The sequence below is a fragment of the Dunckerocampus dactyliophorus genome, chromosome 20 (genome assembly GCF_027744805.1).
Source record: "Dunckerocampus dactyliophorus isolate RoL2022-P2 chromosome 20, RoL_Ddac_1.1, whole genome shotgun sequence".
NCBI classification, from domain to species: domain Eukaryota; kingdom Metazoa; phylum Chordata; class Actinopteri; order Syngnathiformes; family Syngnathidae; genus Dunckerocampus; species Dunckerocampus dactyliophorus.
In genome coordinates, this window is record NC_072838.1 from 8,112,543 (window position 1) to 8,128,687 (window position 16,145).

At 39.2% G+C, this 16,145-nt stretch overlaps 1 protein-coding gene across 1 annotated transcript in view; it reads left to right on the top strand.

Annotated features, from left to right (window-relative positions):
- Positions 1-864: 864 nt before the first annotated feature.
- stt3b (STT3 oligosaccharyltransferase complex catalytic subunit B) overlaps positions 865-16,145 on the top strand; it is a 60,011-nt gene continuing 44,730 nt past the window's right edge. The window contains exon 1 of the mRNA XM_054764318.1: positions 865-1,361. Within this exon, the coding sequence (XP_054620293.1) occupies positions 1,102-1,361 (260 nt within the window). The 5' untranslated portion in view covers positions 865-1,101. The remainder of the gene's footprint in view (positions 1,362-16,145) is intronic.

Sequence of the window (16,145 nt, forward strand, 5' to 3'; positions counted from 1 at the left end):
TGTATATCAGTGTCTTTGCTTTACGTGTCTTTATTTAATGTCCCCACTTTCTCTTAACGTATTTATTTTCTACAACAAAGCAATTGTTCCCTTTTAATTATATTATATATTTATTATACTCCATATATTAAATAATATAAATATATAATTGTATTAGATATATTATTATATAATTCATATAATATAAAAAAATCCAATTTAACAATATGAACAACAAAAAACACAAATATTTGTGAAAATAATCAATCAATCATCTCATCAAGCCAGTATGGTTCCTATTTTGATACTACCCTTGGTATCGTTACTATCGATTCTTCCCGATTTCTAGTAGGTACATCAAAGGTCTTACATCTTTGAGGCATGAATTAAAAGTGTCAGCATTTATTTGCCATGTTGAAAGCTTTAGAAACTTGGTGAAAGTATACTCTGATGAATGCTATGCTGTTTTCTTGTGCTGAGGGAAATAATAAATGGCTTGATACATCAGTCTTTATTAGAACATCCCCACGGCAACACAATTATTGCAGTGCCAGAGAAAACATTTATCTTAACATGACTGCAGAAAGTTTTGTGCAACACTGCCAACAAAATTTCCCACTCTTTTTCAAAACAACTGTCAGCATCTTTAATGAAATAACGATTGCTTTATTCGTAGAGAGCGCCAGAATGACACCAATTCAAAATTTTCAACCATATCTGTCAACGCTTAATTTGAGCACGTTTCAATTGGTGGATTTATCTGTCAATCTACCTACGAGTGTTTCTTCTATTGGTGTAATTCCATAAAACCCCGCCTTCTACTACCTGTCGATTTGTGACAGGCCGCGACAAGCTTCCGGTAACCCCTCCCATCGCATCCCTTCTTCCTCTTTCCACCGGTGCTGAATAGCGTCGTGTGGACTGACGGTTGCGGATTCGGTGCGTCGCAGGCGTATGCATCACGGGATGTAACGGATACCCTGTTGAAGTAGCATTTACAAACGTACCTTATTACGAGGGTAGTCAAGGAACAGGTGGAAACCTCGGTACTGTATAGCACCGAGCGGGGGCAGTTTGGCTGGAGGGGGATCTCTGGCAGCCCGATTGACACGGCAAGCAGAAATGGCGGAGCACCACGCAGTCAGCGACAGCAAGCACAAAGCGTCCGCTAATGCCGGCAGCTCGGTGCACGGAAACAGCCGACCAGCCGCCGCCGGTGCAGCGGGCGGAAAAGGAGGCCTGTCCGGTGGACTGACACAGCCAGCGGGGTGGCAGTCGTTACTGTCGTTTAGCATTCTCTTTCTGGCCTGCCTGGCTGGATTCAGCTCCAGACTGTTCGCCGTCATTCGCTTTGAGAGCATCATCCACGAGTTCGACCCCTGGTAAGTCAAGCTATCTTAACATGCTTTGTTGCTAATTTAAACCGCTGTCTATTGTAGTACCAAAAGTGTATTTTTGTTATTTGCAATTGTTCCTGATAATGTCAAACATTTCCTTTGGAAAAACCCAAAAGGATCACAGCATTTTAAAAATTGCTTTGTACAAGCTAGTGTGGCTAATTTGGCTAAAGCACTCGTGCGTAATATCACATTTAAGACTGTATGCACAACTTGTGTGCATAGGCGAGGATTAATATTAACTTAGTAACCAGCGAGAGTTTTAATGCATTCAAGAGACCAGTCTGACAATGTGGAGACATTACATTGAAGCTGCTCTTGTTTTCTGGGGGGTAATTTTTCACTCTAATATGATAATAGTAAGTTATTAAAACGTAATGAGTCATCCGGGACAACTGGTTTCGCTGGAATGCTGACCGGCACTCGTCACGACTGCAGACTGTAACCCGGAAGTAGATTGGTCTGGTGCGACTTGTCGTAATAAAAGCTATGCGTTGTGTGTCACGTGGGCCCATCACATGATTTTCTCTGGTCACACGTTCTGTAACATATTTTTGACCAATTAGTGTGTAGCACCTAATTATAGACCTCCTCCGGTTCTTATATTCATCTATGCAAGGGGTGTCATTCCACCGAGGGCCACATAGTGAGTATGTCAACATTATTAATAATTTATACCGGATTCCTTTACAAAAAACAACGGGAATCTAGGAAACTTCACCTGCACTGTCCAGTATCCAGGCATTTATTTCACAGTGACACTGGTTGAATTTTTGGCAAAAAAGTTGCCTAATCAATTTAAAGTTACTGACTCGTTTTGGATCATATTGCTCTAAATGAACCAGTATAGTTCTTGAATTGTATCGTCAATCACGAATCGTGATATGAATCGAATTGCTCTTAAAACGAATGGTTACACCTTTACTACTAAAATAACACTTTTTACTTTAATATTAACTTCAGTCACATAATAACGGTTGTTTTTTCAGTTTCTGCTGTTTTTCAACTTTATTTTGTCTTGTTTGTTGCTCATGTTACGACTTAAGAAAGTGTCTTTTTACCTCAATATTTCAACTTTCTTTCATAAAATGAATCCTCATATTACGACAATATTCTTGGGATATTGCGACTTTTTTTTTTACAACTGTTTTTTGTAATATTTAAACTTTATTCTGGTAAAATTGCTGCAGATTTTTCCAAATTATGTTTTTAGAATGTGCCACGGGCCAACAAAAAAATATCAGCCGCGGGCCGCACTTTGGACACATCATCTATGCAAATAGGCACAAGCTTCACTTTGGGCAATTACTCCTGGGATTTGTTGTTCCAAGTCAGCAGCAAGCTATTTAACCCTGATGCAGTGGACCTCTCGTCTCAGGCAAACAGGGGAGGAAAGGGTTACGTCTATGGAAACTGAAACTCTGGAGCAATGGAAGCAGGTCATGTGGTTTGATGAGTCCACATTACCTTGTGCCAGAGGGATGGGTGCATTTAAGAAGACAGGCAGGTGAAGTGTTGCAATAAAATAATCATAGAACTGATATATTGGCATTAAAAAAAAGATGAAATACCTGCTTAAGATGGCTTAAATATAGTTCCAAACTCTTGTTTTAATGATACAAAGTGAAGGGAGAACATTTACCGTTTTCAAATACATATTAAAATTGTGTAGCACAAGCAGCATATGAGCAATTTTAAGACATTTACTTTCACATGCCCCCTCTCTACCAGAGTTGTTCGTATCGCAAATATAAGTAGTAGGCTATAGTACAATTTTATTATATATTTTTTTTCATCTATTCTTTAATGGCTACCGATTAATGGGTCATTCGTTTCCAAGAAAAATGTGATATTAACATAATCCTTCACCACTTAGTGCTTCGAATTTTGCGGCTTCACTCTGTCATGGTTTTTCAAAAATATAGCAAATCATGCTGTCTCGTGGTGAAATACGGCATATTAGTAAAAAAAAAAATGCATATTTAAACAAATGTTACATATTTTTGTCTAAATCATCCAGCATAAAATGACTAAATGAGCTAAAACGCACATAAGGCATTCAATAGACTCATTCAGAGACGTGATAAGGTGTGGTATTCAACACTGGTCAGTAGCTTTCAGTCATGTTACTGTAATGTTTGTTGAGAGAGACACGCACCATACTTGACCGCCGGAGCAACAGGCTTTTTTTGCAGGTGTGATTGTATCTCACAACAGGCACAACAAACACTTAACAGGGCCACTGTTATGGCCCTTACCCACGCCATGCTAAGACTGGCGCACACGAGCAACGAGTCTTATTTTCTCTGTTGTCTACTATATTGGGTAATGACTGTAAAGGTGACTATAGGGGTGTTATTTCATGCCTAGAGGACTCTAATGTTAAACCGCATTTAGAAGGTTGTGAACAGGTTTACTATGCTCTTAACTACAAACATATTCCACATATAAATCAAGAATTGTACTTTGTGGAACTTCACTTACCACAGTCAGGTCTGGAACAAATTAATCGTGATAAATGAGGGACTGTACTGTAAAGTGTGAACATCGGCGACCAATTACTCTGTTACTCGCTGTGATCAACTGATTAAACTAACATTTTAAATGCCTTTTTGTAACTGTCATACAAGTGTTAAAATAATTTAAGATGAATTTAATAAAACTAAATCTAAATCGGACCGCTGCTTCACCCCAGAACCAGGAACTATGCATGTTTGGGAACAATTTTTGCATATTGCGTAAGTTCTGTGTTGCTGCTGGTTTTACTTTTATAAGTATGACCATTTTGTTGCCCATTTCAGAAGAACAGATTTGGCAACGTTATCGGATAATGTATAAACGATACCAAACCCTAGTTAAAGAAGCAGATATCGAATCAACAGACAAGCTGGTGGAAATGAGTTCCTTCTCTTGGTGAACAAATGATAGTTTTGGCTTTTTGTCAGGTCAATAAAGGAAATGGAAAAAATCCAAATTGCTGTTCATTCATCTTGACTAACTCAAAGGGGGAATTTCACAGGGCAAATGGTTGTATAGAATCACCGTTTTATTTGATCCAGTGTTGGTACTGGTTCTCTGTCATGTTCTTTGGTGACACAAAGGAGACCAAGCGTGTTTCAGTGTTTTGGAAAAAGCATTTTCTTTATCCCTCGCATTGGAAATATACCCAACTTCTGCATGTAATGACCTGATCTAGTCCATCATTAACCATCGCCACATACCACAAGATTGCTTCTGATAACTTCCAAACCCTGAGGATATGAAGTGAGTAGCTTCGTTATGCTCTGACTGCAGTGGAATCTCTGAATGAACCTTTTCTGCAACAAAAGCATTGTTACCAGCTAATGTTTAAAGGAACATTAGTAATATTCCAAACTTCATTTCAAGTGTAAAATGAAGTTGACTGCTGGTCGTTAGAGCTGGGCTGCTGCTGATGAGTAGTATGGCAAAACATATATTTTATTTTACAAGTTGATCTGGGGGGGGGGGAAATAGTGAAACCTATAGTCGGGGAAAATACGGTAAATTGTTTGCACACCCCCAATTTTGACAGGTGTTGAATGTTTGAATGGAGACTAATACTTATGCCTGGCAGGCGAGTCTTCACATCAGACTTAATGTTGTACATTTATCTTATTGTTGTAGCCACATTTTCCTTGTTCAGGGCAATTCCTTGACTGCTTCTAAAACTATAATTTTTCTTTTGTGTAGATTTTTGCCAAGCTGTTCCCTGTGCTAAATTTAACAGAAAGTCTCCTGTCATCTTAATTTAGATGCGTCTGAAAGCAGACCGAACCTCTGATAATGTGTGTTTTTATTGTAGCTTTTCATTTTCTCTCATGTGAGCGACTTCCCCTTGTCTATTCTGGCAGTGGAGTGAGGGTGGGGAAAGACGTCTGTCAACTAAATGTACTGGAAACTCAAGAATGACACCAGGTTGTAGTAGGTCTGTCTTTTTGAGTGTTGGCATTTTCATTGCACATTTCACTTAAACAGATGATGCGTAATAAGCATAACATACTTTCAGGCAAACATTTTGTACAACTCAACAATTGACAGGTCTGGCACATCGCACGTCCTAATGACAGTAGCCACTTAGTCTACGGCAATACTCCAAGGACACATTCAACGGAAATACATACTTGCAAGTGAGACTCCTGAGATATAAGCAATATTGTTGCCACTTTTGAACCAAAAACATGTTAAAAACGCCTGTACATTTTTAAAAAAGAATAAGCTGATGACACTGACAAGTTACCAATATTTGCATTTGTGATAGTTTCTGTCCTTCGGGTTTAGTTGGTTTAAGGATTAAAATAAACCAATAACCGATTCGTTGGAGCAATAAGTCAAGCAGCCCATTTACTTACTTACTCCTCTTCTGTTGTTTTACTGCAATTTCCCTGACTATGGATTATTTCTTGGCGTGTAACGATTCGTTTTTAATGATTCCTTTCGTATCAAGATTCGTGGTTGCCGATATACGATTCAAGGACAATATGGGTTCATTTAGAACGATACGATCCAAAACAATTGAGTATATTCAGCCCCGTGACCCTAATGAGGATAAGCGGCATAGAAAATGGATGAAGGGATGAGTACAAACATTAAAAAAAAAAATGCAATACAAAATCAGGATGAACAGAGGGTGGTATAGCTTCCCACAATTATTTACTTTGAACAGTGCAATCCAAACCTGCACTTTGCACCCAAAGGCGAGGGGCATTATGCAAATTACTCAGCAAATGAATGTTGTATGGTGTCTTCAATTAGGTGTTGAAACTTTCTCACCTGTACAGGGTGATGGCAGCGGGGGGGTTTTTTGTGCTGATAATCCTCCTGATCAGATCAGACATTTGAAAGAACGATGTAGCAACGAGCCAGAATAAACAAATGACTGAAGTTTTGCAGCGCACATATGTGTTTTGACCTGGACACTCCACGCTGGATGATGTAGACTGAATTGAGTAACGTTTAACGTCTTTATCATTAAAAGTAAAAAAAAACAAACCATCAATATAAAGCCTGCCATGCTTAAATCCAATATTTAGTATGGATTAAATCGATTGGCTGGCGACCAGTCCAGGGTGTACCCCGCCTGTCGCCTGAAGTCAGCTGGGATAGGCTCCAGCATGCCCCCGCGACCCTAATGAGGAGAAGCGGCATAGAAAATGGATGGATGTATTACCTTTTAACTGATGTTAGATCGATGTAGAGTATGTCGTCCGGAATGGAAACTTGCTAAACACAGATTGATGTACAGTCAAACTTGTCTATAGCGGCCACTAGAGGGAGGCTGCAAAAGTGGCCGCTATAGACAGGTGGCCTCTATAGACAGGTCGGCGGCCATTTTGAATGTTGACCAGTAGAGGGCACTGTGGGACTGCGGATAAAAGTTGTAAAGACCTACTAGGCTTGTTATTCTCCACCACCCACAGAACAAAGCTGTGCTAGTATTATCTTTTGTTATGTTTGTTTTTAATATTTTGTTTTTGAATTTGGATTTGGTTGGCTGATCTTAAACTTTTTTGAAGAAAATTTTAGTTTTAATTAAAAAAAAGTTTTAATACAATCTTTACATTTAAAACATTATTACAGTACATGTTTCTTGTGTCAAATGTGTTTATTATTAATTTTGAACAAATTTCAATTGCAAACTACTGTACACGTTTGTGTGTATGTAACAGGTTTACTTGTTGTGATTCCACTTGTTCTAACAGTGGATGGAATAATGGCTCAATAGCGCCCTCTCTCACTCGTGGGCTATTTTTACCTGTACGGCAGAGAGTCATTACAGCTTTAGTTCATCAGGAAGTGATGGTGCAACGTCACGAGCAGGAGAGCTAGGCTGAATGCTAACTGAGTCTCGAGAGAATTGGGAAGTGTGTGGATGTAAAGCCCTGCAATGTTCTCCGCTGTTAATAAAGCGATTAATGTGCATCGTCGACGTGAGTCTCTCCTTCCCCACAACAAGGGGCATTACAGTATTTACCAGTGCACATTGTCTCACACCAGGAAATAAACGGTGTCACTGTAGTAGCAAGCTCCAAAGAAGACGGCTTTTTTTGTGTCGTATACAGAAGATAAGGACTTTGATGGATTTGTGGATGAGGATTGATCAAAAATAACGTGAGTACATTCTAAAATACTTCAATTAAGTACAGCCAAACCCAGTTTTGCTCCCGCTGACTTTTTAAAAACATACAATTGCATGCATGCTAGCGTGTTTAGCGTGCATGCAGTATTGTATTGTATTGTAGCGTCGCTGGGAGCACGTCCTGTTCCCAGCGTACTTTGCGGTAATGTTTTGGTGCAAATGCTCTTAAAGTTACATGTTTGACCAGGAAATAAACGGTGTAACTTTAGTAGCTAGCTCCAAAGAAGATGGCTTTTTTATGTCGAACAGCTGACCGTTTGTGTGGATCTTGTGAATGATTGTGACTGAGCTAGGACTCAGTAATTAAAGTCCACACACGACGGCTTCATTGATTAAAAAAAACAAAATGTTTTCGTGCATGAAGCTTCTACTTGAGCCGGTAATTTGGCCGCTATATGCGGTCAGATATTGACCAAGGGAGACAAAATGGGTGGCCGCTGGCCGCGTTAGCAAGGTGACTGCTATACACAGGGTCTATAACACGTAAATTTGCTGCGGGGGATTTTTCAGTGGCTGATATTGGCAGGTGGCCGTTCTATACAGGTGGCCGCTAAGACAGGTTAGGCTGTAGTTGGATCATAGGAAAATAAATAGATGCATCGATGTCTTGGATGAATCGTTACACCCCGAAATTATTTCCTATCTTATATCAAGCCATTCTAATGATTTCCACAGTGGAAGGTTAAGTATGAAGTAAGAGGAGCAATCGTTGAAATGCAGTTAAGTTGCGTCACTAATACATTATCGTGATAGGACGATATCCTAAAAGTATATAACTAAACTTCTGTGTAATGGCGCAGGGACATCACGGACTGTGTGTCAACAGTGCATCCAAGTTGCACCTTTTTTGAAGTTGTTTTTTCCTTTGGTTCTTTTAAAATCATAACAAAACTTGACTTGAAAGACAAAATACAGTGGCAGGAGGCCATGGATCTCTGTTTGCACGGAGTTTGCATGGGTGACCAAAGGTCTCCCAATGTCACACCTTTGGAATGCGTAATCCTAACTTCAGAAAAACCTGTGTAAAATACTCATGTTTTGTTGTATGCCTGTCAAATTGAAAATGAGATTAGGTCAGGACTCCAGCTAATGGTCACATTGCAGTTTAGTCCATACCACAAAGCTTGTTACTTTGAGGGCACATTTTTCTGGAAAAAAAATATAGTCAAACAAAAAAAAAATCCTTCTTCTCCAGTGTATTCAAACTTCTATTAGTCAGTCGCGCTTCTACCAAACTCGTTCCATGGAGGACCGAGGCACTGCAGGTTTTCTCTACAACCAGTTTCTCCAGCAGGTGATTTAATTGATGAGCTCCACCCCTCAAATTGAAGGAGGTCTTGATCATTAAATTCACCTGCTTAGGTGATCAGCTGGAAAGAAAACCTGCAGTGTTTCGGTCCTCCATGGCACGAGTTTGACACCCCTGGCTTAGACACATTCTGAGTGGATAAAAAAGGGTCTTATTAGCTTTCAAAAGAGCCCAACGTCATGCCTCTATTCCAAAATGGTTCAATCGGCTTTACATTTGCTAGTACTTTGGGTGTAACTTTTTGTGGCGTTTTAGCCCAAAAAATCCTGGAATTCTAAGTAAGGGCTGAAGAACCTGGGAGGAGCGCTCGTCATTCTGACGCCGCTATGTTGCGCATGTGCGTGTGCATGGAGTTGTACCTCTTCCAATCGTGTCAAAGGAGGAGCAGTGGGCCGTGTCTGGGCGCAAATCAGTGTACGCTCACTCGCTAAACTTGCTGTGCTTTAGGTGATAAGCGAGCCCAGGCACGGTGCGATTAGTATAAGTACGCCCTTAGTCCTTCACCTTGTCAGATCCTCTGCACTTACTATGGGTAAGTTCATGAATATTGTCTCATTCTCGCAACACTTGATTGTGTGTTCTTAGAATAAATGTGCTCTGTGTGAAATGTGACGTGTTTGGGGGGGAAGAAGTGTGGAAGAATGAAAGGCTTGAATCTTGGCGTACTGACAGGTGTCAACATGCAGCTCTGTGGGTGACCACAGCTACAATTTGGAGGAGAAATAAAGACGAGGTAGAAAATCAGCCTAATGATGGTAGGTGGAGAGTGAGAGAAGGATTTAATATCTGTCAATCTGAGGGAGGTTTTGTAGATGGAGCCACAGAGATTTCATTGTTTCCTATAAATATATTTTGTGCCTTTGCTGGAAAGACAGGGTGGAGGATTTTTATCTGTCTCTGTCCCAAGTGTGGAAGGAGTGAAAGACTTATTTCAAAAGTGCCTGCTAAATACTGTAGAACCAGCTGCTTAAAATCAAGTCTACCTTTGGCAATTCAACTCCTTTTTAAATTGAATTCAAAGATTCTAAAAGTCCTTTGGTTATTTCTTTGAGCAGACCTTGTTTCATGCTTCATCTATCATTTTGGTAGATTTTATTTGCCATGGTTGCTGTTCTGTTTGCATTGAATGGCTGTGATTGCTTTTTGTCTTTTTGAGGTAGAATCCTTGTCGCCTTTTTGCTACTTTGTCATGTGTATGAGATGGCTAATTTGACTTTTTCAAATTGCTGTGTCAAATTGCAGCAATTCTGCTTAACCGGTCTTCACTCATCAGTCATCACTATGCAAATCCCTTACAAAAATCCAATCCCAGACGTGTTAGCCTATTTGTTAGAAAGGCTGACATGTCTTCTGTCTTGTCACATCAATGGGTACCACAGTAAATCCTGCACAGTGTCCTCTTTTCTTATCTACAGAATGGGTAGCAAAGATAAACCTGTTTTTGCGTAGTCCATTTGGGCACCCTTGCTGGTTACATGCCCTTGTAAGTCATTTCAGGATAGGTTGTCGCACTTTTACAGCCTTAACATTCCGACAGCATGGGCAGGCTCACACACACAATTGAGTAGTTTTCAACTCCAGCAGCAACTGCATTTCCTCCTTATCTACCAGTCAGACTTCTGCCAAGGTGCAGTCATGAACACCGGAATTTCAAACATCAGATTTGCAACACAACCAGACCATGACTGTATCCTTAAGTCACTTCTGTTGTGCTCAGGCACGATATAAAACAATTACAATAAAAAGATCTTGAAACTTAATTGGTCTCCATTTTCCTGCAGAATTTAACGGTGGCTGGTTGTCCTGCCCATCATTTACTACTATTTATAGGGATTTTATTTAATTTTTATATTAATTAATTAATTTCCCCCCCTCTGAAATTGATTTAGAATGTACGCATGTACAATACTTTTAAGAAATCATTCAATATACAGTATTGTAACAAAAGTACAAATACACAGAACAACTATTATAGTACAGTTATCCCTCGCCACCTTGTTGCTCTATCACAGTTTTTCCAAAATATAACAACAATAAATCATGCTGTTCCATGTTTGAATATGACCTGTTAGTCAAAAAATATGCATGTTTAAGCAGATGTTTTTCGCTTATTAAGCCTTTTCAAGCAAAAAAACATGGCTAAACGAACTAAAATAAAAAAAAAAAATACAAGGCATTCAACAGAAACATTCGAAGAGGTTGTGATGATGTGTAGTATTCTACACTGGTCACTAGGTGTCAGTAATGTTACTGTAATGTTTGGTGAGACACACAAGCAGCAGACTTGATCGCCAGAACACTTTATTGCAGGTTTGAATTCTCTCAACAGGCACAATAATCCTTAATAAAAACAAGGGTTACTGTTTTGGCCGTAACCCACGCCAACCTGAAACTCAACTCTGAACCCCTAATGTCTTTCCTCAGCTTCCCTAGGGAACACATTTGTAGCAACACAAACGAGTAAGAGTATTATTTATGTCTTAATTTTGTAATTTTTTTTAATTGATGTCTACTAGGGGTACAACAATACACAACATTCACGTTTTGGTTCAGTTCGATACGTTTGATATTTTTTCGATACAAAAAATAAATGACCGTGCCTTTTTTAATTTTGATTTTATTGAAATTGGCAACATTTCTCACATTTTTTTTAACATCGTCAGCATGGTATGAATGTGGGAGGCAGAGCTCAGTGGCTCTGTGCTTGACAATGCGACCTAAGCCAGAGTAGTTGATCGCAGATACACTGAGCTTTCAGCACAGAGCACCATCAGAAGTTGATAAAATAAAATATGAAACTGCGTATTATTCAATAATGTTATTGTTATTCAACGGTTTAGTACACATGTGTATTGAACAGTTTGATACAGATAAACGTTGGTAACACCCCTTATGTCTACTATATTGGGTGGTGCTGTAACGGTACGCTAACGGTAAAATGTAATTTCTGTTCGGTTCAATTTCTTGAAGTGCTCGGTTCGGTAAATTTTTGGTACAAAAAAGGCAGAAAAAAATTACTCCAAATGCTTTTAATAATTAAAAAAAAATGCAAATAGAACTTTTTAAAATAAATAAATAAAAGAGACCCATTTATAATTATTAATACTGTTGTATTTAAACAATTGTATAAACACTGTGGTCTAATCATTTTTTCCATGACCGTAAGCCAGCGTTTTCAACAACTGAGTAGGGATGATGCAGTATTTCCACATGTCACTTTTTGTCCAGACTTTTATGAACACCGTTCATTGTGTTGAAACGTGCCTACATCCTCAAAAATATCGCTGCATGGTCCACAGTCATGCTCTATTCTGCCAGAATGTCAAACATGTCATTTAGTTGTCCTTTTACATAAAACTCAATACTAAAACCAAGCATGGCAGTGAATAATTTTTGCTGTGGTTCTGCTCTTTCATATTTTTTTATCAATCATAGAATACAATTTCAACCATACTAAGCCGATTCAGACATTGATTCATAGACATCACAAACGGTGTCTTAACAAAGTTTCTGTGCACTCACTCAGAGAAACTCTATTTGTTAAGAAAAAACCCACAGAAAATGCATCAGTGCATTTGGGTCGCTATCGGTTCAGCTCCTGCTGTCCACTAACATCTCCATGCTACTCTAGAGGCAGAATGCAAAGTATAATCTCACAGAGAATGAATTTCTTCTCTTGGCGACTGTGGACATTGCTGGCATGCAGCTGAACAGTCTGTGATAAAAGTATGAGCAGTGCCTAGAATAGCCCAATGCTCCAAGCATCTCAGCAGGAATCTGTACAGTACTGGTAAATGTAGATGAAACATTGCAAATGATTGCTCGTCCTGCTTTTTGGCATGTGCGGTCGTCCCTTGCTATATCACGGTGCGAATATTGCTCTCACTATGTCGCGGTTTTTCCAAGAATCCTAAATCGCTGTTTCGTGGTTGACTGGGGCCTATTGGTCATGAAATAGTGTTCCCTCACTTATTGTGGGTGATAGATTCCCAAAATTGGCCATGATAAATGAAATCTGCGAAGTAGCCAACTCTTTTTTTTTATTCAATTGTTATGTTTTAAGGCTGTAAAACCCCTCACCACACACTTTATACACTTTTCTCAGACAGGCATTAACATTTTCAAACTTTTTGCTCTTGATTAAATGATCAACCAACTAGGTTGGGCACTACATTATAAAGTGACTCTCGTATTTCACTCCTGACAGAGCCCAACCTCCAGTCTGTCTTCTGGCTTCCCTTTTCCCGCAATATAGCTTTTCTCGAAATGCGACCAGATCTTGTTCGCTATTATTTTGTGATCATATCAGAAACACAAAACAATTAAGTTGTAATTTATGTAAAATCGGATTGGTGTATAAGTTCTATGATGGGAATACATTGAAAATATTGTGAGGGGAAAAAATCATATAACGAGTAGAAAATTTGTGAAGGTTGTTGAAGAAGAAAGTTGAAATATTTGGAAAATTACAAAAAGAAAATGGAGCCAAAATTACCAAGGCTGAAATGCATTTTTTTCTTGAAATATATATGACTTCTTAGCATATTGGTTGGTTGGCTTACAAAATATCAAAGTGGCTCTGGCATCCTTTCATTTTTCAGTATGTGGCCCTCGGTGAAAAAAGTTTGGACACCCCTGACCTAGAAGGTCAGTATGGCCCCAGATCACAACCAAAGTCATCTGAGAATTCCTTTTCTTCAAGAGCAGGGCCCGTGATCACAAAGCTTCTAAGAGTCATCTCAGAAAGCTCCTAACTTAGCCTAAAAATTCCTAGCAAGGAATCTTGGCTTACGTGTGATTAAGGAAGTTCCTGAGAGTAACTCTGAGCAAGAAGGGCACAGAAAGTTTTATCCTAGTGAGGAGGTGTAGTTGACCCCGTTGCTAGGTATGCTAGGCTACGCTACAGACTAAAATACAGTCCAACACTCATAACAGGGCGAGCCGACAAGCAGTACTTGGCAGACTGACGTGATCAGGAATAGGAAAACTCTCAGGGCATTGAGTCGATCGCCACTGGACTGTTTAGGATTCCTCAGACGTTTCGCCTCAAATCTGAGCAGGTTTCATCAGTTCATGCTGAAAGATCAGGTAGGCTAGCTCTTGTCTGAACAGGAAAACACATGTTCCGAAGACATTTGTTTGTTACTTTTAACAAACATTCTCCAAATGTCTTAAAATGTAGACGTCTTTACTTAGTCACTAGTCACACTCCCAAACTGCCACAGAGCAGTTTTCTTCAAAAAAGTGTCATTCATTCATGCTGACAGTCTGTGCCATTGACTTGCAAAGAGAAATCGGGGGACAATTCCTCCTGCATCTCTGGGCTGCAGTTCAATCAGGAAACCAGTGTGTAAAGTCATCTGTTTCTTTCTCAATTATCCGCACTCTTAACACTCTAAAACAAGCTTAAGTGCTCTATAGTAAAAAATTTACTGATGAGACATTACAAGGCGGAAGTGTAGTAGTTCAGTTTTCGGTCAGTGCCCCAACCATAATTGTCCTATGACAGGCGATCCTTCCGGTGTGGAGTGCATCACCCCCTAAGTCAGGTCTTAAAGTGGTAGAAGTGAGTAAGTCAAATTATTTTGGTTACACAGAACAGACCCTTAATTTTAATTTTTGCAGTAGCTGTCATCAAAAATACAAAGTGAGTGGTTATCTTAGCAAGATTACGCAAAAACTATATCGCTGATTTCCACAAAACTTTATAGGTGTATATTATTCTGTCTATTTGGAAATAATTTACAATTAGGCCTTTTTTTGTGCTCTACTATGCTTGCTATTCTATGTAATGCTTTGAACAAATTTCATTAAATTCTGTGATGTTTTTATTATTTTATGCAGTTTTAAATCATGCATTTTAGCATCAGATGCAAGCCAAGGTTTGTGTGTCTAGACAAAAGATGAACTTGGCTTTGAATGAAACGCATCCAACTCCCTGCAGTAGGCTGCTGGCTGTGCTTCCCGCTCTGAGATTTGGAGATTTTTGCGAGAAGTGGGAGTCCAGTCATTCAGATACTCCTAATCTACTAAGTATGCTGTAGAGTGGGAAGTTGTCAGTATGAGCTCATTGGTGCCTTTTATGTATTCATTTTGCCGAAAGCCCAGTTTCTATGAAGATGCTATCATAGTGCATTTCACACGGATGCTTTAATCTGCAAGCGCTTAACGTTAGATTTTTATCATCTGAAATTTCAAAGTCAGCCACAAACTGTTGTTTCCAGTGCTACAAATGTGTATGTGGCTGTGGAAATGGAGGCTCTCCATGTAACGGTACCATTGATCGTTGGACAGCATAGGTACTTTGATGCTGCGCTAAAATAACAGCATCATCAACAAGACCAGGGATCACTAACTGACGCACTGCGGTACTAGTACGGACCTGGACCTATGGTCAACAAATTATTTCATTATTACATTTTGACGGGACGCTTCTATTTTGACTGGCACATCTTTTTTAGACTTCCGGTACTGGTTGATCAGGTTTGGAAATCCAGTTAAGCAATCCGACGTGATGCTACTCAGTGAAATTTGTGCATTGGCGCTAAACATTGCGACTCTAATAAAGACAATAAATATAATAAGACAGTTAAACAAGAAGAGAAGTGAAGAACGAGTGAGACATAAAAGAAAGAAGATAGAAACGAGTGGTAGACAAGGAAAAAGAGGACTGTGTGACGAGTAAAGGCTATGGGGAAAGAAGCGACAATCTTCTGAATCTGGACCTCTATACATTTTAGTTATCTACCCCTGGACTTTAAACCAGTGTGTCCACTGTAATTATATTCAGTTAGGGTTGCAACTAATGATTATCTCCTTAGTCAATTAATCTCAAACTTGTTGTTTCAATTACCGTAATTGAGTAATCGATTAGGCCCTAGACGGACCAAATCAATATGATCCAAAAAAAGTTAGTGGTTTGGGCCACAACATTTCAGAAAAGAGGCTGAAATCAAAGGATATTTACATTTTTGTTAATAGAAAAAAGAATTAAATACCAAAGGATAATTGGTTAATTGTTGCAGCTCTGTATTCAGTTTTAATTACATTTTTATTTAGGGCCAGATCACAACAGAAGTAATTTAAAGCTACTGTAACGGCCTGATTTTGTTGTACATGTTGGTGCTTGTGAATGCACCTATGTGTGAGTGTGATTGGCGGACAAGGAGCAAGTGTTGTTGCTGGAGGTGCTTAGCCATCGTATCAACTAAAAAGCAAAACAAACACAAATGCTGTACCTAGACCCGACGTTATTCAAATGACCTTGTGTGCTCTCATCTAGTGTCAATCAGATTGATGTAGT